At 44.9% G+C, this 22,971-nt stretch overlaps 1 protein-coding gene and 1 non-coding gene across 2 annotated transcripts in view; both read left to right on the top strand.

Moving 5' to 3' along the window:
- The first annotated feature begins 566 nt into the window (after window positions 1-566).
- The window catches only part of NCAPH (non-SMC condensin I complex subunit H), a 101,128-nt gene continuing 78,723 nt past the window's right edge, over window positions 567-22,971 (top strand). Inside the window, exons 1-9 of the mRNA XM_049784596.1 lie at window positions 567-634; window positions 7,997-8,231; window positions 8,373-8,463; window positions 8,998-9,090; window positions 10,114-10,252; window positions 11,526-11,650; window positions 16,695-16,884; window positions 18,175-18,266; window positions 19,160-19,365. Coding sequence (XP_049640553.1) covers window positions 616-634; window positions 7,997-8,231; window positions 8,373-8,463; window positions 8,998-9,090; window positions 10,114-10,252; window positions 11,526-11,650; window positions 16,695-16,884; window positions 18,175-18,266; window positions 19,160-19,365 — 1,190 coding nt within the window. The 5' untranslated portion in view covers window positions 567-615. The remainder of the gene's footprint in view (window positions 635-7,996; window positions 8,232-8,372; window positions 8,464-8,997; window positions 9,091-10,113; window positions 10,253-11,525; window positions 11,651-16,694; window positions 16,885-18,174; window positions 18,267-19,159; window positions 19,366-22,971) is intronic.
- On the top strand, window positions 1,840-1,946 carry LOC126025196 (U6 spliceosomal RNA). Its single transcript, XR_007501239.1, has one exon. It is a non-coding gene; the product is annotated as a U6 spliceosomal RNA (small nuclear RNA).

Below are 22,971 nucleotides of genomic sequence, written 5' to 3'. Positions count from 1 at the left end.
CCTCCATGCTATCTCTCCAGCCCGTTTTTTAATAGATTTTTTTTTAGGCTAGGAAGATAAGTGAAATGGTAGAACGCATGTCTACTATGCGCAGGGCCCTGGCACCATGCTCACCACGCCCCAAGAAATGCCAGTATTACCTTGATGGCCCCTGAGCGCTGCTCCTATAAAAATGTTCAACTATGGGGCCGGAGCGGTGGTGCAAGCGGTTGGGCGTCTGCCTTGCACGCGGCTAACCTAGGACAGACCCCAGTTCAATCCCCAGCATCCCATAGGGTCCCCCAAGCCAGGAGCGATTTCTGAGCGCAGAGCCAGGAGTAATCCCTGAGCGTCACCGGGTGTGGCCTAAAGAGAAAAAAAAAAAAAAAAGTGGAAGACCCCATAACTTCCGCCCGCAGGTCCTTCGCCCACGCTCGAGCGAACTGCGCAGGCGCGCGTCCGCCCCGCCCACATACCCGAGTTTGCGCGTGCACGTTTCTGCCCCGCCCACATACCACGCCCCTAAGTCTGCGCAGGCGCGCCTCTGCCCCGCCGCGTGACGTCACCAGGAACGTTACGGCGCCAGGCCGCGTCCGCGCGCAATTTAAATTCTGCTCTTGCTTCCAATTCGGAAAGATGGGCCCTCCGAGCAGAGGTGAGCCGTGGAGCTGGGAGTGTGGAGAGTGTCGGCCTTGGTGTGTTTGGGGGTCTTTATTTGGGAGGAGAATGGGAGCTGGGCCACAGCCGGCCGTGTTCAGAGGCTGCTCCTGGCTCTGTGCTCAGGAGAGGTGCTGGTGGGACTCGAACTGGGGACAGCCGCCTGCAGCGAAGGCGCCTTAATGCCTTGAGCTCTCTCCAGACCCTTGGCCTGGTGGTGACCGTGTAAAATGACCCCGGCCGGGCCGGTGCAGTTGGCCTATCAGCTTTGCGGCTGCGCAACTGGTTCCTCTGAGTTTGGGGTTCCTCCCCCGAACTGTTTATTTGGGGTGTACCTAGTATCCTGCCACTAAGGTGGTTTTCCGGTAAAGCTCGTTCATAAAGGGCTGTAGACGTGTTGTGGTAAGTTACCCCTGTGTATTTATGGCTCCTAAGTTTATTTTGCAACCAAGAGTAGACCCTCCTCCTTTGGGTCCTACCTTCTTGTATCAGTTGCAAAAATGGAAAGAACTACACAGGCAAGGACCAGAGGAGAGATAGGACAGAAGGCCAAGGCATTTGGCAATATGCATGAGGCTAAAATACTGCAATCCTGGTTGAACCCCTGTCACCACATAGAGATAGATCCCTGAGCACAGCCAGGAGTAGCTTCTGCGTACCTCTTGAGTAAGTTCCCAACACCTTTCTCTCTAAATATGGAGAAACAAAAATCTTAATTTACCTGGAACTGAAATGATATAGGTCCAGTCTCTTGAAGTTTGTTTTCTGGTTGGAGAGACAATAAGCAAACCAACAAATGAGGTTGAAGGCTGATTGAGAGTAACAGAATCCCTGGAGTTTCAGAGACCTGTAAACCTAGACAGGAATGTGCATTTTAGCAGAAAGTGCAAATGCAAATGTGGGCAGACTGGAAAGAACCTGGCATGGATTATCTTGGATAATGCTTCCCAAAAAGCGGTCTGTACCTTTAAAAGAGAAGAAATCTCTCAGAGACTCCTATATCTAATTTATCTAGTTGGGGGGAGGGGTAAGAACTACCAGCTGGAGTGCTGCAGGTTGATTGGTGGTGTTTGTGGTTGAGATGGGCAGTTGGTGGGTGATGGTTGGAAGCTGGCTAGACTTTCCAAATGGCTTTGCTGTAAGGACCCTGGCCTATTTTCTTTATTAAACCCGTTCTGAGAAAAATTAAAATGCTGTTGTGTTGTGCTTGCTTCGGCAGCACATATACTAGAAGTGGAACGATACAGAGAAAATTAGCACGGCCTCTGCACAAGGATGACACGCAAATTCGTGAAAAATTAAAATGCTGTCTAGTCAGAGTTGTTCTTTTTAGGCAACAGATAGAGGCTGAATATTTTACAGAATAGAATCAGAACATCATGACTGAGTGTGTTGAGTGAGGTGGAACAGATAGATACGACCTTGTAAGAGGTTTGAAAATTTTTATTTTGAGTGTGATAAAAGACCAACTGAGATAAAAAAACCAAGTGACTAAGAGTTTAACATTCAGAGCCATGATTGTAAATCCACTGAGACAAGTAAGAACATTTGGGCCAGAGAGGTAGCTGAGTGTCTGGGAAACATGCATGATTTGCTTACAGGAGGCCAAGGCCAGGGTTAGATCCCTGGTACCACATGATTCTCTCACCCCTTAGAGTCTTAGACCTTCTACAAGTGACCCTTGAACAGCACCAGACATAGCTTTCTGTGACTCCAAAGCAAAGAAAGAAAAAAATTGGGAAGATCTTTTATAGAAAACACTCAGGGTCTTTATAGAGAAAGAAAAGCTAGAAAACAACAGTGGTATGATAGAGCCAGGTGTATTTCAAGAAAGCAGTGCTGCTGTCTTATGATGGGCCTGAAAAGTGACAGTGGGTTGATAACTGGAAATTGTCCGTGGTCCTTGAAACAGTTTCCATAAAGTAATGGGAATGGGAGCCAGACCAAAGCCAGTTGGAAAATGAGGGAGGAGGTTTTGACATCAGTAACATCTGATGGATTCATGAATGGGTGGGAAATGTAAAAGTCAAGGAGAAAAATCAGGGGGAAAAAAAAACTCTAAGAATTGAATCTTGCCTTTAATTTCAACTTGAGTTCAAATCTTAAATTCCTCCTCTAATGCTTCCTGTTTCTGTTTCTTCTTCCAAAGTCAAACTCTGTCCCTTACTTTGTCAGTACCCACATCCAAATACTCACAAATCTTCTAGAGTCTAAAAATATCTCTTATCAATCCTGGCATCCTGAGCCTGCCGCGAGCGATTTCTGAGCATAGAGCCAAGAGTAACCCCTGAGCACTGCTGGGTATGACCCAAAAAAGAAAAAAAATGTATCTCTTATCTCCTTCCTTTAGGGATGAGGGGGAGTATACCTGTCAGTGCCCAAGGGTGCTTGGGGTACCTTGCAGTGCCAGGGATTAAACCCTAGCCTGCCTGCAAGGTATGAGCTCCAATCCAATTGAATTTGATTGCTCCCCTAATTCCTTTCTATTTTTACTTTATTTTTATCTCAATTGAGAGTCATGTTAATGACTCAAACTTTTGTGGGAAGAAGACCAAAGGAACATGAAGTTCTTTGCCTTTTGTCCCTATTCACCACTTATTTCCTTCCCTTTGTGGGCAACTCTTTACTGTGTATTGTATACTTACTCAGCAGAAGAGGGTTGGTCCACACTTGGCTCTGCTCAGGCTTATTTTGTTTGTTTGTTTTGGGTTTGGGACTACACCCAGCAGTGCTCAGGGGTTACTCCTGGCTCTGCACTCAGAAATCTCTCCTTACAGGTTCGGGACCATATATGATGCCTGGAGTTGAACCCAGGTCATCCCGGGTTAGCCGCATGCAAGGCAAACGCCCTACCGCTGTGCTATCACTCCCACCCTGGGCTTACTCTTAACTCTGTGCTCAGGGATCACTCCTGGCATTGCTATGGAGCGTATGCAGTGCATACAGGTTGCCTCTGTTCTGTGCACCACAAACATTCTCTCCACTGTACTAGCTTTCCGATCCCAATAATCTTGCTTCTTGCCCTCCTGTAGCTGACTCAAGCCACCATGATTACCTCCTAGACTTTATTACTAATCTCAGTTTTGTTTGGTTTCATTTGGGGGCCACACCTGGTAATGCTTTGGGGTTACACCTGGCGGTGCTCAAGGAATCCTGTGGGATGCTGAGGAAGAAACCCAAGCTGGCCCCAGGCAAGGCAAATATCCTCCCACTATATTATTACTCATGCCCCACTCTCCTTAGTTTTAAGCACCCTACTTGTCACCCTACTTCCAGATATCAGTTATATATCCATATATTTTCCATTTTCCTCACTCACCATCTTCTGAGTACTTGTATCTGCTTCTCACTATACTTCACCTCTCATGTCCTTGTTCTCCTCTTAGTTTGTACTCTATCAATGGTATATCACTCCTTCACACACACATGTAACCTTTCTTTCTTGTTTCCTTTTACTTGCTTGACAGATGTCAACTAGGTCTCAAAGGGACCCTGACATCTAACTCTTGTTCTGGTTTGTCATCTATCCTAGAACCTGGCTTTTTTTTTTTTTTTTTTTTTTTTTTTGGTTTTTGGGCCACACCCGGCGATGCTCAGGGCTTACTCCTGGCTGTCTGCTCAGAAATAGCTCCTGGCAGGCACGGGGGACCATATGGGACGCCGGGATTTGAACCAACCACCTTTGGTTCTGGGTCAGCTGCTTGCAAGGCAAATGCCACTGTGCTATCTCTCCGGCCCCAGAACCTGGCTTCTTAAACTAGATCATGACAAGGGTCATGCAAGTGAAGGTGGAGGTGGTGAAAATGTGGCAACCATGAGAAGTTTCTGAATGCGCAATAACCAAAACGATTCAAGGTCCAGTGTGTAATTTATTGGGTGCTTCTGTTTTGTTTTGGAGCCACACCCAGTAGTGCTCAGGGACCTGGTAGGCCTAAGGGACTATATAGGGTGCCAAGGATCAAACCTGGGTCAGCTACATGCAAGACAAGGGTACTACCTTCTGTGAAAATTACTCTGGACCCCTGAAATCTCCCTGTATGCCAACAGAAAGCACTTCCAATTGCAGCAGAAGTTACTACGCCCTTCCCAGCCCACTTGGCACCTCCCCCTTTTTGGGGTCATATCCAGGCTTTCTCTTGACTCTTCTCTCAAGGATTACTTCTGATGGAGTCGGATTTGGGGATTGAACCTAGGTTGGCCACATGCAGGGTGCCCCAGTACTTTTCCCTTTGATATCATAGTTCAGCACCCCACCCACATAACCGGTGGTTCCTCAACTTCAGGGAACACTTGCAGTACATGATCTCTGAGAATTTGGGCCCCTGGTGTATTCAGAACTATGAATATATTAACTTATGTTGTAAAGGGATTTAGAAGATATGATTAAGGTTAAGGATCTTTTTGTCTTTTTTTTTTTTTGAGGGGGGTGTTACACCCAGCAGCACTAATTGCTCCTGGCAGGCTCAGGGGACCATATGGAATGCTGGGATTCGAACCACTGTCCTTCTGTATGCAAGCAAATGCCTTACATCCATGCTGTCTCTCTGGCCCCAGGTTAAGGATCTTTTAATGGGGCTTTTTATGAATAAAATAGGCAGATCCAGCATAATAATGAGGTCCTGAAAAGAAAGAGAGAAGACACAACCTCAAAACCAGAAAATGAGCATCATGGGAGCTAGAGCAATAGCGCAGCAAATAAGGTGTTTGCCTTGCATGCGGCCAACCGGGTTCAATTCCTGGCATCCCAGATGGTCTCCAGAGCTGCCAAGAGTAATTTCTGAGTACAGAGCCAGGAGTAACCTGTGAATTCTACCAGCTATGTCACTCCACCACCAGCAAAAGGAAATGTGAGGATCTGCAGAGCATGAGGTTGGAATGGAAAGAGCAGTGCACCACAAACCAAGAAATATCCATAACCTTTAGAAGCTGAAAAAGACAAGGAAACAAATTTGAGGAGGAATGCAGCCCCACTGACATGCTTTAGATTCTGACCTCCATGATGTCAAGATAGTGTATTTATGTCCTTTGGTTTTCCCAGTGACCCCCACGGCTTCATGCATGTAATCAAATGTGTGCTGTACCATCAAGCTGTGCTCAATACCACATATGTATATTTACTTTTCTTTTGGGGCCACACACACAATTTAGTGCTGGGCATCCATGCAAGTGCCAGGAATTGAATCTGGCATTCCCACTTATATTCAGCCCTTTGACTCCCTGAACCCCTACATTTAGCAACTTTTCCTGTCTCTACAATGTGGTGACTTTAGCTTATCTAAACAATTGGAGATGTGCAGTCTCTTCCATTCATTCTTCTGAGCTGGATGTTTTGTTTTCTATCTATTTTTTTTTTTTATTTTCATTTTCGGCCAGGGGTTTAGAGCAGTATCTTGGATCTCACTGAGTCAGCCAAGCTTCTACTCTGCTGATTTCCCCTGCCACTTTTATTAGTCAGAATTTAACATAAATCAACTGAGGTCAGGGTTGCACAATTAAGGTTACTTGTGCCTTTAACTTAGAAAAGGTGAAAGGAAAAAGTAAATTGATTTTACATCTGTATGACAACAATTTTTTTTGTTTGTTTTTTTGTTTTTGGGTCACACCTGGCGGTGCTCAGGGGTTACTCCTGGCTGTCTGCTCAGAAATAGCTCCTGGCAGGCAGGGGGGACCACCTTTGGTCCTGGATCGGCTGCTTGCAAGGCAAACGCTGTGCTATCTCTCCGGGCCCCAATTCCCTTTCTTTGTTTAAAAAAAAAAAAAAAGACCTTTGAATGGGAAATATCAGATAGTGACTGGCTGAGGAAGTAATTTGTCAATGAAGAGCAGTCAGGCTGCTGATTGGAATCACCATTCAAAGATCCACTCAAAAAAGAGGCTGCACTGGTTGGTTGAAAGCTGTGACTGTCTCATAGCATGAATTGTTCTGAAGTGTTCAGGTGCCATTCTGTTGGGGACACACAGCTTGCAAGAAATCAGATAGTCAAAATTGCATTTTTGGCCATAAGTGTTGAGCAGCATCTTGAATTTTTCGGAGTCAGCCAAGCTTCTTTGTTTTCTATCTTAAAATGACTTTTTTTTTTTTTTTTTTTTTTTTAGGGAATGGAGGCTAGACTAGGTAGTTTTCAGGGACTAATCTTGGCTTATTGATCTGGGGTCACTCCCAGTTTTACTCAGTGCATCAGTGCTTAGAATCAAATCTGGGCTGCCTCATGCAAAGCATATGCTCCAGTCTTTTCTCCTCTCTGCCTGGCTTCTATGATGGTAGTCTTAGTTCAACTGAGGTTAGCCATCTTTAGCAAACATGTGATGCTGTGAGTTTCCTGTTTCCTCCTGTCAGAAGATAAGAAGCTTCAAGTTCCTATTCCTTGAGACTTGATATTCAATTGATTACCTTGGTTACTGTGAGATTTGTTATTGGGAAAGATAGTTCCCCTTTCTAGTTCAAGTAAATATTGATTTTTTGGGACATTCTATTTATTTTCTTACGTCTATTTTTATTCTCTGTCTCCTCGGAGACTAGTGGCATAACATTTTATGTGACATGTTACCCTTTTCTCAGTGTCTCTCTCGCCTGGCATGACATCTGCTTTTTTTTTCTTGTGAGCTTCTTATAGCAACAACTGACTCTCTCCCACATACATATTGCTTTGGGGTCAAAGTGATGCCTAATGGACATTTGTCTCAGATTGGCAAGGGAGCAGAAGAATCCCAAACTACTGTGATTCCAGCCTAGGATATCAGTTAGAAAAGGTGTGAGGGCCGGAGAGATAGCATGGAGGTAGGGCATTTGCCTTGCATGCAGAAGCACTTTGGTTCGAATCCCGGCATCCCATATGGTCCCCCGAGCCTGCCAGGAGCGATTTCTGAGGTAGAGCCAGGAGTAGCCCCTGAGTGCTGCCGGGTATGACCCAAAAACCAAAAAAGAAAAGGGCTAAAGAGATAGTGCAGCAGTAGGGCATTTGCATGTAGCTAGCCCAGGACAGGTTCAATTTCTAGCAACCCATATGATCTCCCGAGCCTGCCAGGACCGATTCCTGAGTGCAGAGCCAGGAATTATCCCTGAGCACTGCTGGGTGTTGCACACACACACAAAAAATCAAACAAAAGGTATAAGTGGGAAAGAGGTGGTGAGCTGCATTCCCATGCCAGATCCTATATCCTCTTTTTTTTTTTTTTTTTTTTTTTTTGGTGGGGGGGATACAGGGCTTATTCTTAGCTGTGCATTTAGGGATCACTCCTGAAAGGAGTGGCAGGTTTGCAAATGCCCTATATACTATCACTGTATTGCTCTACCCTAATACCTCTAGAGACAGGAAATGTTCAAGGTTTCTTGACATGTCTTTTGTTCCATCATTGTCAGCCTCAATCAGTAACTCTTCAAAGACCCATGTGCAGACCCCGAGTATCTCATCACCTGGAGAGCGGTTGTTCTCTCTGCCCCGGAAGACCCCTCTCAGTGCTCCCAGCACTCCAGTCCTTGATGATTTCCCTCAGAATGATGATGAGAAGGAGCGTATGCAACGGAGGCGTTCCAAGGTCTTTGATCTGCAGTTCAGCACAGATTCACCCCATCTTCTGGCCTCCCCATCCAACAGGTACGTGTGGCCTTGCGGTGTCCTTGACCTTGTCAGGGGACCGACATCTCCATAGTCACTAATGGATTCTGTTTATGGATCTTGAAATGTTTGAATCTTAGGGATCTTCACTAGAGATTTGTTTGTTTGCTTTTTACGTAGGACCACTGACATTTCGACTTCCGTTCCTAAATTTACAAACACACAGATTACAGAGCATTATTCCACCTGTATCAAACTGTCCACTGAAAACGTGAGTACCTGGTAGATTATTGGTCATTTCACAATATTATTCTCTGGAGGAGAAGCACCCTCTGATTGACTTAACCATTTGCTCTTTCATTCTGACTGGTTATTCCACTGTTTCCCAACACTTTTGTTCCTTCTGATGTATGTCTGGAATGTATTGAGAGGCAACATGATGTTGGGATCATGGAACCACATAGGAACTAGAAAGTGGAATGGAAGTGCTAGTTTTGTTCCGGAATTAGCCTGAGTTGAAATCATGTCTTGGCCTCTTACAAGCCTTATGGCCTTGGCAAGTCAACAGCCACTCTGTTGGGATCCTTTCTCAGGTGACAAAGGTGCCTGAGAGTGGATCCCTCTGGGCTGTGCTTTGCTCAGGATTTGTTCACTTAACCCCAGGGTGTCTGTACATGTGAGAATGAAAAAGCCACTCAGGTGTGTTATCAAGTATTTATAGAAAAGAATATTTGTGAAATGTAGCTTTCTATCAGGATTATTTATGTGAGCTTTGGCTATTAATAACCCGACTTTTTGTTTTCAGAAAATCACTACCAAGAATGCATTTGGCTTGCACTTGATTGATTTTATGTTAGATATTCTGAAACAAAAAGATGCCGAACCAACCAACTTTAAAGTAAGAAGGATGTCCACTGTCACATCTGTGTTAACCTTGGGGGGGGGGGGGTAGGTAGGAGGGAGGCCTTGGGCCATACCTGGCTTTGCTCAGGGATTACTTCAAGGTTCTGCACCTTGAGGTGCTGGGAGCTCCTATGGGATGCTGGAGATTAAACCCGGGTCAGCTGCATGCAAAGCAAATGTACTACCCTTTGTACTGTCGCATCAGCCACTAAGGATTTTTCCAAAAATAATGAGCATTTCTATTTAATACTCAAGTCTAACATTATTATATTTTGTTTGTTTTCTTTTGTTCTTTTGGGCTCTGCACTTAGAAATTACTCCTGGCAGGCTCAGGGGACCTGAGATGCCAGGGATCGAATTGGGTCAGCTGCATACAAGGCAAATCCTGGGCCCCCCACATATATTAAATTTTTTTTGTGTGTGGTTTTTGGGTCACACCCAGAAGTGCTCAGGGGTTTTTCCTGGCTCTGTGCTCAGAAATTGCTCCTGGCATGCACGGGGAACCATATGGGACGCCGGGATTCGAACTGATGACCTTCTGCATGAAAGGTAAATGCCTTACCTCCATGCTATCTCTCCGGCCCCACATATATTAAATTTTACAAACATAATGAGAACATTCTTTCTTAAACATTTTACTAGCTACTCTGCCTTCTTTACCAAACTAATGAAATGTATAGAAAATATCTTACTATTTTGTGTTTATTTTCCTTTTTTTTGGGGGGGGGGCCACACCCGGCGATGCTCAGGGGTTACTCCTGGCTGTCTGCTCAGAAATAGCTCCTGGCAGGCACGGAGGACCATATGGGACACCGGGATTCGAACCAACCACCTTTGGTCCTGGATCGGCTGCTTGCAAGGCAAACGCTGTGCTATCTCTCCGGGCCCATTTATTTTCCTTTTAAGGGTTTTGAACTTAATTTTAAGGGCATGTAAATATTTTGTGAAGCTTGCTGTTTTGCTTGTTTGGGAGTTCCTTTTCTGTATTTCCATATGCATAGCTCTGCTTTTTGACTAGGTGGCGGCTGGCACACTAGATGCCAGCACCAAGATCTATGCTGTGCGCGTAGATGCTGTTCATGCTGATGTGTACAGAGTTTTGGGAGGACTGGGCAAAGAAGCAGCGTCTCCAGAAGAAGGAGAGAGCCACGTTGCAGGTACATAGTTGGGACAGGGACAGGGATTACTTGAATGTTAGATCATGAGTTATTTGGTTAAATTTTGGAATGAAGTCACTTAAAAAAATCAGCACTACTATTGAAGACAGGTTTATTTTCAGCTTTATATTGGAGATGAAGCTCAGATAGCTTCTTTGAAAGAAAAGAATCTTATATTAAATGTGTCACTTAGGCAGGATTAAATGAATATCACCAGTCAGGGAGTTTCTCAGTTGGGGTATTTGGAAGTCAGCGTGAACTATGAACAGATACTTAATCTGGTAGTTTGGTTTCTCCCTGGGCTAACAATTTCATGTGTATATAACTTGGAGAGAATGGCACAGATTTAGATTGTTATCACTCATCACTCTAGACTCAGTTTTGGAGAACTCGAATCAGTATTTTCAACTACTTGTTTAAACCCATCTTGGTGTGTGCAGTCTTATTCCTTTTATTTGGCAAAGCTAAAAGAGTATAGCTTCAGAAAATTTGTGAAAATTATTCTTTCACAGTGAGGTCATTAAGTCATTGTCAGAAGGTTTAGTAAACTCCTGTTGCTAGTTGATCATTCTGTCCTATAGTTTCTGAACATTGAGTGACTTCAGATACACACTCGCTTGTAATCTGGGGATGAAAGTATTAGGAAAAAAGTGGAAGTCGTAGCAACGCTGCATTGTTCAGGAGTTCCAAACACTATTGCTGACGCTATGAGGGTTTTGTGGGGCATGTCTTTGGCTGCCGGGCTTTTGGAAGTACAGTGGGTGAAGGGATGCCCAGACGCACTCAAAAAAAGTCCTGTTGATATCAGCCCACAATATGTCATACTTGCAGTTTTGGTCAGATTGGTGTCTCTGCAGAGGAGTAGTGAGGCAGGGCCATTGGTAAAGTGGCAGTTGTGAGTGATGGGTGCAGCAGATGTGGCTTTGCCTTGGAGGGGACCCGGCCCGTCCTCTCCTCCCGAGATTGCCAGCTCCAGCTGTGTAGCAGTGTACCCATAATGTTTCACAGGTTAATTTACATCTCTTTCAAGAACAGCGTGAGTCAATGGAGCTGGTTGAATGTTAGATATGGAAACTGTGAGTGAGGTTTTGGCCAACAAAAAAGTTTTTTTTTATTGAGGGGGAGAGAGAAGTACATGTTTGAGAGAAAACAGAGAACTTCTGCAGATTAAAAAGAAACTTAGAGACAAGCAAGAGAAATACTTGTGACTTGTTGTGTGGGGGAGGGGGAACACACTGTCTTGAAGAGCAAGCCACTTTATTCTTTCTTTTAGATGGAAGTGCTACTGAAACAGGAACTGCCAAAAAGCCTCCGAAACCAAAGAAGAAGCACTCATACAAAACCATTGAACAGAATATAAATAACCTCAATGTCTCTGAAGCAGATCGAAAATGTGAGGTGAGGAACTGTATGCATGTGGTCTCTGACATGCAGAGCTGAAACTTGGAGGACTGTGCTTGCCTGGCTGGTTGGTGGCTTGCTAAATCAGTTCTTATTCTTATCAGTATTATCAGCCTTTAGTGTGCCCACACATATACAGGCCTCCACGTTTACTGAGCACTTCTGCCCATGTGACACCAGCAGGACTGCTCCCATTACAAACCAGAAACGGGTGTGTAGCTGCCACTCTAACACACTGCCAGAGTTTCCCTCCCTTACCCCCTATGCCCACCCGCTAGCTATCGGCAAGAGATCCTGTACTCTCCATCTCTTACCTGAAAGTTCTTTCCATCTACTCATCTTATTTCACTCATTTCTTAGTGAAGCAATACAACACTCAAGGAAGCAAAATTAATTATTGGGAGAGGAAATTATAATGATTTATGGTTCACCAGACCTCAGCCCTGACAAAAATCTTATTCCTCAGTAATTAACTTCCAAGGGGACAATCAGGAACCAAATGTCTAGGGCTTGGGAGGCAGCTAGAAGGACTGAGCACAGGGTTTCCATTCCATTCTGGGTGCCATGTGGCAGACACCCTGAGAACGACCTGTAGTGTTCCCCCTGAAAGAGAAAACATGTTCTAAAAGAGTCTTTAAATGACAGTGGGAACAGGGGCCGGAGAGATAGCATGGAAGTAAGGCATTCGCCTTTCATGCAGAAGGTCATTGGTTCGAATCCCAGTATCCCATTTGGTCCCCTGAGCATGCCTGGAGTGATTTCTGAGCATGGAGCCAGGAGTAACCCTTGAGCGCTGCCGGGTTTTTGTGACACAAAAACAAAAAATGACAGTGGAAACATGACACTGAGGAGCTGTATTCTAAAGACACAAAGCCCTTAGAGCAGGAGTCTCAAACTCAGGGCCCGCGGGCCGTTTGCAAAGCTCCATACAACATTTTGTGGCCCGTGGCTGTCTTTCAAATATCACAGTATTCGCAATTATTCGCTTACCGAATAATCGCAATAAAAATCTCGTAAGAAAAAAATCACATTAAACATTTGCATACCCCAAGCAGTTCGTTCGGGGTATGCAAATGTTTAATGCAATTTTTTGCGATTTTTTTTCTTACTAATGCGATTTTTTTATTGCGAATATTCGGTAAGTGAATAATTACAAATACTTTGCGCCTAGCGCAGACATCATTTCCGCTGCTCCTGCCCGCTGTCCCTTGCATTATTGGAGGCCTAAGGGAGAGAAGTTTATTACAGAATTAGATTTTGTCATACCTTCATCATGACTTCATCAAAGCCTACAGTGAAGAGAAAGATTGATGACGAGCACAGAAAATTTCAGGAAAAGTGGGAGACACAGTATTTCTTTGTTGAGCACAGGGGCATCCCCACATGTCTTATTTGCTCAGAGAAAGTTGCAGTGCAGAAGGAATACAACTTGAAACGCCATTATTCAACTAAACATGTTGAGGAATGTGCAAAATATCAAGGAAATGAGAGAGCCAAGCAGGTTGCCAGTCTTAAAGCATGTCTAATGAGGCAACAAGATTTCTTCAAGAAAGCAACCAAAGAGAATGTTGCATCAGTTGAAGCTAAGGCAGGGAAATCATTCACAGAAGGAGAGTTTGTTAAAAAAAAAAAATATATATATATATATATGCATGTTACAGGCTGCAAGTATTATCTGTCCGGAAAAGAAAGGTCAGCTTAGCAAAATCAGCCTTTCTGCCAACACTGTGGCAGAGCACATTTCTGACATGTCAAGTGACATCATCAACTGTGTGTATGAGAAAGCCAAATGTTTTGATGCATACTTAGTTGCTCTTGACGAGGGCACAGATAGAACAGACAGTGCACAGCTCACAATTTATGTCCATGGCATTGATTACAATTTTGAATTGACAGAGGAGCTGCTCACAATAATTCCAATGCATGGCCAGACCACCACTAATAAGATATTTCAGCATCTGTGTGATGCCATTGAGAATGCAGGTTGCTATGGAAGAGGTTGGTTGGAATAATAACCGATGGAGCGCCATCAATGACAGGGAGGAAAAATGGACTGGTGGCACTTGTTCAAAAAAAACTTGAGGGGCCGGGAAGGTGGCGCTACAGGTTAGGTGTCTGCCTTGCAAGCGGATGGACCGCGGTTCGATCCCCCGGTGTCCCATATGGTCCTCCCAAGCCAGGGGTGATTTCTGAGCACATAGCCAGGAGTAACCCCTGAGCGTCAAACGGGTGTGGCCCAAAAACCAAAAAAAAAAAACAAAAAAAAAAAACTTGAAGAGGAGGGTGTAGAGAAGGCCATTGCTCTTCACTGCATTATCCATCAGCAGGCCCTTTGCAGTAAATGCCTGCCTGCCGTGTGACAATGTGATGTCTGTTGTTATGAAATGCATCAACCAAATCAGATCCAGGGGCTTAAAGCACAGGAGGTTCTGTGCTTTTTTAGAGGAAATGGAGTCAGAAAATGGAGATGTGCTCTATTTCACCGAGGTACGTTGGCTCAGCAGGGGAAATGTCCTGAAAAGATTTTTTGAGTTGAGAGAAGAAGTGAAAGCCTTCATGGAGAAGTATGGGAATGCTGTTTCTGAGTTGAGTGATCACAAATGGCTCGTGGACTTAGCTTTTCTTGTTGACATCACACATAAGCTGAATGTACTAAGCAAGATGTTACAAGGCCCAGGGAAGCTTATCAGTGCTGCCTATGACAACATGAGAGCATTCTCCACAAAACTTGTGTTATGATAATCCCTGCTCTCTCAGACAAACCTTTGCCATTTCCCAGCATGCAAGGAACTTGTGGATGCAGGCATACCATTCAGTGGTGAGAAATATGTTGATGCTATTTTTAAGCTAGAGAAGGAATTTGATCACAGATTTTCAGACTTCAAAAAGCACACAGACACTTTACAAATTTTGGGGGACCCTTTTCTTTGAAGTGCTTCAAATGGAGCTCATTGACCTGCAGTGCAACTCTGATCTCAAAGCCAAGTTCAGGGAGATTAATGGAAAAGCAGACATGCATGGGCAATTTTTGAGAGAATTGCCCCCCAGCTTCCCTGAGCTTTCCCGAATGTTCAAGTGCACCATGTACCTTTTTGGGAGCACATATTTGTGTGAAAAGTTATTTTCCACATTGAACTTCAATAAGTCAAAGTACAGGTCTAGACTTAATGATGATCATCTTCAAGCCATACTGAGGGTCTCAACTGCTTCCTCTCTTTTTTTTTTTTTTTTTTTTTTTTTTGGTTTTTGGGCCACACCCGTTTGACGCTCAGGGGTTACTCCTGGCTATGTGCTCAGAAATCGCCCCTGGCTTGGGGGGACCAACTGCTTCCTCTCTAAAGCCAAATGTGGTTCAGATTTGTGAGAAGCGTTGTCAAGTCTCTGGCAGCAAGGAATAGGCAAAAGATGCCATGTTCAGAAGAACTGTTCACGATCTTCACTCAATGTTCTATTCATGTTTAGAAAAAATAATTAAAACTGTTAATAATAACATTTGAGGACTTTTTTTTTTTTTGTGAAATCCCTTATGCGGCCCCGCCTCACCCCAACTTTGCCTCCTGCGGCCCCCAGGTAAATTGAATTTGAGACCCCTGCCTTAGAAAGTCACTGCTCCCTGTCCCAGGGGTCTCAAACTCCATTTACCTGGGGACCGTGGGAGGCAAAGTCAGGGTGATCCTTGAGTGCAAAGTCAGTAGTAAGCCTTGAACATCGGAGGTGTGACCCAAACAACTAAAACAAAACAAAACAAAAAAAGATTCCTCTAGGGCACAAAATGTTGTACGGAGGGCCGCAAACGGCCCGCAGGCCGCGAGTTAGAGACCCCTGTGCTAGACAGATAGACAGACAAACAGACACACACACACAAAATCTAGACTTGGTAACAAGACCTCCGTGCACTTACACAGCTTCCTGCTAGTGATCCTACCAATTCCAGAATTCCTCCGCTTAAACACCATCAGACTTTTATCACCCTCTGCTATCTGTGCCATGGTTTCCCAACCCCCAGTTCCCACTCTATATGCTTTGGTGGGATTTGAGTCAATTCTCTCTTGCTGCCATTTTCCCTGCTTAATGCTGTTGTAGTTGCTGGCTTCACTATCTACAATGAGCCATTGGTGCTCTGCTGACATCTTTTCTGTCAATAGCCCTGGCTTTCTAGCACTCTTAGATCCTTACTGATAGTATATTCAAGCTGGGAGGTCTTACGTCTCATGCTCTGTCATGTCTTTTGGTGTAACCTGGCTATGTGACTTCTATTCTTTTATCGAAGTCATCTCATGAAGGAGCGACAGTGAGGGTTTTAGGCCACACCCAGCAGGGCTCAGGACCACTTCTGGTGGGATTTGACCTGATACGGTGCTGGGAATCGAAACAGGCATTAGGGGCCAGAGTGATAACACAGCAGTAGGGCCTTGCACGAGGCCAACCCAGGACAGGCCTGTGTTCAATCCCGAGCATCCCATATGGTCCCCTAAACCTGCCAGGAGTAACCCCTGAGCACCACCAGGTGTGGCCTGTTATTATTGTTATTATTGTTGGTGTACTGTCTCTCTGGTGCCTTAGATTTCTTAATGTATCTAAATTTTTGAAAAAAAATTTCTATTTAGAGGAATAATGGATTCTGTTGAACATATGCCCTAGAACTTTTCTGAGTCAACATAAAGCATTTTAGTATGTGAGAGCATTGCAGGAGAAATAGATGTTTACAAACTTTGGAGCAGTAGCAGTACCAGAGCCCGTTCTGGAAAATGTAAACAAGTAGCTGTGCTTCGTGTTGCTGCCTCTGACCATGCTTTGGATGGACACATCTGTTTCCTTCTGACTACATGTAGCCTTTCTTTGGGAGGGATTTGACTCAGCTCCTCTTTGTTGACATGGGGTTATACCTGATCATTTAGAAAACTCCACCCTGCTTCTGATTACATGTAAAAACATATCATCTTAGTATATACTGGTATAAAATGAGTAGGGGCCTGTGAATGAGGTTTATATATGTCTTGGCAACCTACAAACCTTTCTCTTCCTCTGCCCTTATGTATAGATTGATCCCATGTTCCAGAAAACTGCAGCCTCATTTGATGAGTGTAGCACTGCCGGGGTATTTCTCTCCACCCTCCACTGTGAAGATTATAGAAGCGAATTGCTTTTTCCTTCTGATGCCCAGACTCTCTCAGCAGAACCTCTCGAATTATTACCAGATTTGGGATGGGTAGAAATGACAGACTTAAAAAGTAAGTATGGAACCAGAGATAGTTCAAAGGGTAGTATGCTTGCATGGCATGCAGCTGACTCTGGGTCAGTCCTGTATACCCCATATGGTTTGCCCCCCACCCCCAAGACCTTCCAGGAATGATCTTGACCACAGAGCTACAATTAAGCCTTGCACATCCCTAGGTGTGCCCCCTCAAAAAAAATAAAAATAAAAAATTAAGTGTGCACAGCATCTTTCCCCAGAGTCTTTCAGTAGTAAGGGATAACCTATAATGTGAGGTGTAGAAAGTCCCTAATGGTCAATGTTGCTTATGTCAGTGACCCTAAAACTTCCATTAAAATATTAAATTAGGCCTCTTTTTTGGGATAAATTAAATTCTCTTAACTTTTCTTAATTTGGAGTCTAAAACGGGAGCTAATTACTTTTGGTTACTCTCAACAGTCAGTTACCATGGACTTTTATGGGACTAACCCTGGCAGGGCTTTATTTTTTCCCTTTGTTTGGGGACCTTCCCAGCTATGCTAGAGGCCACCAGGGCTAAAAACAAGTGGTGTTTCAGTAACCAGGTGACAAAGCCCTGTGTATGCTAGGCATGTGCTCCAGCACAGGAAAGGAGCACTAGAGAACTTTTGTAAGAATGAATTATAATACAGAATGTAGAGCATTTTCCTTGCAAGCAACTGACCCAGTACCCCATATTGTTTCTGAGCCCTGCCAGGAATGATTCCTGTATACAACCAGGAGTAAGCCCTGAGCACTGCCAGGTGTGTAGCCCAGACACATATTTCCTCACTCCCAGAAAAAGAATGTCCTAATAAGCGAGACTTTGTTCCAGGGTTCCTGAGGACATGAGGGCTTTGTAAATTGTTCTTACACTCCTATAGTGGTCTGAGAACAGACATTTTCTGTTGTCTATCCCCGATCCTGACTTGGCAAGGAACCCAACCCCCTTTCCACTCTGACTACTCCGGCTCCTGTGCCAGGAGCAATCTGAGACTGTGTGAACAGCATGGGTGAGAGTGAAGGCCAGACTCCCAAGGGAACTCTCAACCAAGTTTCTGTCCTGAGCCATCAATAGCTTCTGCAGTTTGAGAGTCAAGTGGACCATTGCCTGACCAGTACTGCACACAGAGCTGAGACTCGCGTGATTTCCATGTATTCCATGTATTACATGTATTCCATGTATTCTGTAGGCTCTGAATGATTCCTGCTGAGGTGTATCCCAGTACCAACCCTGCCCAGGGAGTATTCTTTGAGGCAAGTATGTGAGGGCTGTGCCCTTCTGAGTCTGGTCTCCTATCTTCTCCAGGCACCTTGCAGCTGTGTACGGAAGACAACCCTATCTGCCCTTCACTTGCTGGTTTCCAGTTTACTCAATGGGACAGTGAGATGCACAATGAGGTGGGCTTGGCATTGGGACTGCTGGGCATCCCTCCAGCACCTGCAGTTTCAATGAGATGGCCCCAGAATAACTTTGACCAATGGGAACCAAACTGGGGCACTTTTCCATCGCCAGAAATACAGAAAATATTTCCTTTGGCAAGGAAGATATTTTCATTCACTAAGAATGAAAACCAGAAAGAAAATGTAAACTTCAGCAGGACCAGGGGATAGCTAAAGGGACTCTTGGCTCAGAATGGTATGCTCTCCTTGATCTCTCTATACCCCAAGGGGCAGGGCACATTTGCTGGCAGATTTATTCCTCAAACAGAGCTGTCCCAGTAGCTTCTGGCTTTTCCACATTTCTTTTTTTGTGGCAAAGGATTCCCCAATTGCTGGGGGATCACCAGTGCTACCCCTGTGGCATTCAGGAGGCCCTGTAGTGTCCAGGATTGAAACTGGGGTCGTGCATATGCCATGCACGAGCCCCAGCTCCTCACCTCAGTCTTGATCTCTGGTTTCTTAATCCACTGTTAAACTCCAGGAAGTTCTTGCTCTTCTGGGTGAGTCCCTTGGCATAGCATTTCCTGATAAAATGGTTATATGTAAAACTCTGTCCTCTGTGTATTTTTAGCATGCCTCGTTTAGTTTACTTCACACAGATTCCAAAATAAATGGTCTCTATGGCAAACTGTTTTCTCTAAACATGTGGTTAATGGATGCAGATTCCTGTCCATGTTTTACAGAATGGGATCAGCAATAATGCAGCTCCATCCTGTGCCACACAATATAAACTTCCTCAGCACTTTGCTAGCTTGAGGGTGGGCGGAGGGGGGAGGCATAGGAAACCGGGGCTTATTGGCTGGGCTCGTTTTGGAAATGAGGTTCAGCAGAGCTTTCATCGTTTCCTGCAGTCTGTGTCAGCCCTGGTAGACAAGTTTAAGAAGAATGACCAGGTGTTTGATGCCGACGCTGAGGTGGAGGAAAGTGACTACAGGGACTTCGCTGAGGGGCCGCTGGATGATGACTTTGATGCCCATGATGATCCTGACCACACCACGCCTGGGGACCATACAGAGTTCAGAAGCTGGAAGGAGCTCTCTCAAGTCCAGAGCTGCCAGTAAGGTTTTCGGGTTCCCTGGGAGTCTACTGCCACTGTCTACCAGGCTTCCTATTGAGACAGTCTTGTCATCTCAGGAGCACCTGGACTAGTGTGTTGAGCTGGTCCGACTCACAGACAGTGCTCACCTTCCTTTGATGTGCACGCAGCCACTTACTAAGGCAGAAACTGGCATTGCAGGAGTGTGAGCATCGCCCTAGACTGTGGGAGGTGGCTGCATGCAGTGACTCTTTGGGTGGTTAAAGTACCACTTGCATTTCTACATTCTGCATGGAATCTGGCTTCCGGCTAAGTCCCTCCTTGTCAGTACTAGATGCAGGCTTCTACCTCAGAAGTAGGTGTCCTGTTAGTCTCCTGGGGGTACAAGGTTCTCTCTTTGTGAACAAAGCACAGAGAGTGAAACAAATGCGACCCCATCACAAATTTGGGAAGATGGCACAAAGAATCCCAGCACTGCCTTTTCCCCTGGGCAATACCAGACACCTCCCAAAAAGAAGTATATTGAGCAAAGAACAGAAGTGCTGCAGTAGTCTGTAATAACTTCATTATCAAAAGAAGAAAATCATGACTGTTGGCTTTTATTTCATATTTAATAAGTAGACAGTATTGTTTTAAATTAGAATGTGGGGGAGGAAGGAAAAAAATAAATTAGAATTTGTTTGGAATTGGGGCCCTATAATCCTTCAGTGCTAAATTCTTCATTCTGGATTTGGCCTCACAGTCAGAGTCCATGAAATGTGCAAACAGGCCCTCTGACAGCCCCTGTGTTTGGAACAGTATTTGCCATCCTGGGACTAGGGTAGTCATGTTGGCTGAAAACAGGTAAAGCTTCTGACATTCCCCAGTGTAGTTTTCAACCCAAGCAAAAACCCAGGCATTAATTGCATATCCCCAAGATAAGAGAGCTTTCATGAGCTCAGTTTGTCTGCCATTGTGGGAAGTTAGCAGACTGACAATGGATAGCTCTAAATCTGAGCAGATACTGAAGGACAGCACTTGGCATCTAAAGCAGGGAATGCGAGGAACCCTAGGCAGAGCTTGGTGGGCAAGCAGAGTGTGTGCTTTGCCTGCAAGGAGCCCAGATTCCATCTCGAGCACCACATGGTCTCTGAGCACTGCCAGGTATGGTCAAAAAAATTAAAAATACATTCATAGAAAAGTGAGGGTTTTGTGTATGTAGCAAAGATTGAACCCAGAGCCTCATACTTATTAGGCATGTGTGGTGCCACTGAGTACATCCCTGGGGCCTAGATGAGCTCTTTTCTTTCTGGTTTGGGGGCAATGCCCAGAGAATGCTCTGCACTCAGGCTGGAGTTGGGGACCAAATGGAATGATGGAGATTGAACCTGCGTCAGACACGTGCAAGGCACATGACCTACCACTGTACTATCTCTCCAGCCCCTAGATGACCTCTCTTAAGATACTTTCCTTGTGTCAGGGAAATGCCATCATTTCCTATGTACTGAGCTGAGGAGATGGTGATGACAGAAGACTTTGGTCAGCTTCATTTTGTTAGAACATAATAGTTCGAAACAGTACCTCTTTCTCCAGTTCCTAACAGAACAAAGCTGTAGACCTTGCCTGCTGACTGCAAAGGGGCAAAGGACTTGTTCTGATGATGTCCAGTTCAAAATTCCCCCTTTCTATAGCATGGCATGTGGCTTTCTTGTTAATATTTGACATGCCAGAACTATAGTCATTCAGGGACCAGTGACATGAGACATACCACAATGCTGGTTTTGGTATGTAGCACTGCCCCTAAACCCCACATGGCTTTTAATTCAGCACAGTGCTTTCAAACTACAGGGTATGATATGATTTTCCTTGGTTTGGGGACCATTATCTGAAGCTCAGTGTTTGATATTCAGGCCACAGTTGGCAGTCCTGGAAACCTTAGAGCTCTAGAATTCTAGGCTTCCCCTGGACTGGAGCTTGGTACTGTGTGGTGCTAGGGATTGAGCCCAGACCTCACACATGCAAAGCCTGCACACTTGCCCTTTAAGGTGTCTCTAGTCCCCTCAACAAATGTTTGAACAGAATAAAGGTGCCTCTTATAGTGCTGAAGATGTGAAACTGGGCCATACCCCTTTGAGGTCTTGTCTTCTCTTTAAAATGAGAATTAGGGGCCGGAGAGATGACAGTGGTAGGGCATTTGCTTTGCATGCAGCCGACCCATGACAGACCTGGGTTTGATTCCCAGCATCCCACATGGTCCCTCGAACCTGCCAGGAGCGATTTTTGAGTGCTGCTGGTATGCCATCACCCCCCCCCCCAAAAAAATTGAAGATACTTTCATTGCATGCAGCTGACAGGTTCTAGCCCTAGCACACAATATGGTCTCTAAGTATTGCCAGGATTGATCCTTGAGCTCAGAGGCAGGAGTAAGCCCTGAACTTACTCCTCTAGCCATAAAAAAAAAAAAAAAATCTAAAACTAAAATGAGGGTTGACACTAGAGGATCTGGTGGTATTCTTGGAGTTCTTTATTCTCATTGTGCTAGACACTGCTATATGCCTTCCCTGTATTCATGTAACTTTATATGCAGAAAATGTTATATCTTGATCCTTGCAGCAGCCCTGTAATTAGGTCATGTTTTCCCCATTTACCCATAAGGGAACAGATTCAAAGAAATGGGGTGATTGGGAGTTTTCCCAGGACAATGCAGAATGAGCAGGCTCTGTCCAAGACCATTTAACTGAGTCTCTGAGGCCACACATCCCTACCCTAGGTTTAAAAATTGCCCTAATCGGAGTGATAGCATAGCAGTAGGGCATTTGCCTTACACGCAGCTGACCAGGACAGACGTGGGTTCAATCCCTGGTGTCCCATATAGTCCCCCAAGCCAAGAGCAATTTCTGAGCACATAGCCAAGAGTAACTCCTAAGCAAAAACCAACATAAATAAATAAGTAAATAAACAAATAAATAAAAAATTTAACCTAAGAGGTTGGAGCAGTAGTACAGCTGGTAGAGTGCTTGCCTTATACATGGCCACCTGCATTCAGTCACTGGTATCACTTATAGTCCCCTGAGCACTGACAGATAATGGCCCCAAAACCAAGGAAAATTATGTCATACACTGTAGTTTGAAAACACTGCTGAACTGAAAGCCCACATGAGGTTTAGGGCAGTTTTTAAATACAAAAACCGGCATTCCGGTATGCCTCATGTCACTGGTCCCTGAATGACTATAGTTTTGTCATGTCAAATATTAACAAGACATTTACGAGGACATGGCTGAAGTACTGTCCTATGTCCCATGCCCTCTTCCTCCAGTGGGCAAGTAGGAACCATGTGTGGTCACAGACATAATCCAGTGCCGCAGACCCAAGCCTCAGCCTGTTCCTGGTTACTTGGAGCACTGGGGCATTTACTCTCGGACAGCTGGGTGCAATTTCCTGCCATTCTTTGCAGTATGGTGAACATTGTAGATTGAAGGAAATCCTCTGAAGGTGCAGGTGGGTAAATAAAGCCCTTCTGGAGGAACTGTCAGGTTGGAAGGTTGGGCCTTGATAAATGGGTACACTGGACATTAGTTCACCTGCGGAGCAACGGAATTGGGAGTCGGAGTCATAGGTGCCTGCACATAGTGTATTGGAGAAGTATT

This window comes from Suncus etruscus, chromosome 12 (assembly GCF_024139225.1).
Source record: "Suncus etruscus isolate mSunEtr1 chromosome 12, mSunEtr1.pri.cur, whole genome shotgun sequence".
Classification (NCBI taxonomy): domain Eukaryota; kingdom Metazoa; phylum Chordata; class Mammalia; order Eulipotyphla; family Soricidae; genus Suncus; species Suncus etruscus.
This window is presented reverse-complemented; position numbering and strand designations above follow the sequence as displayed.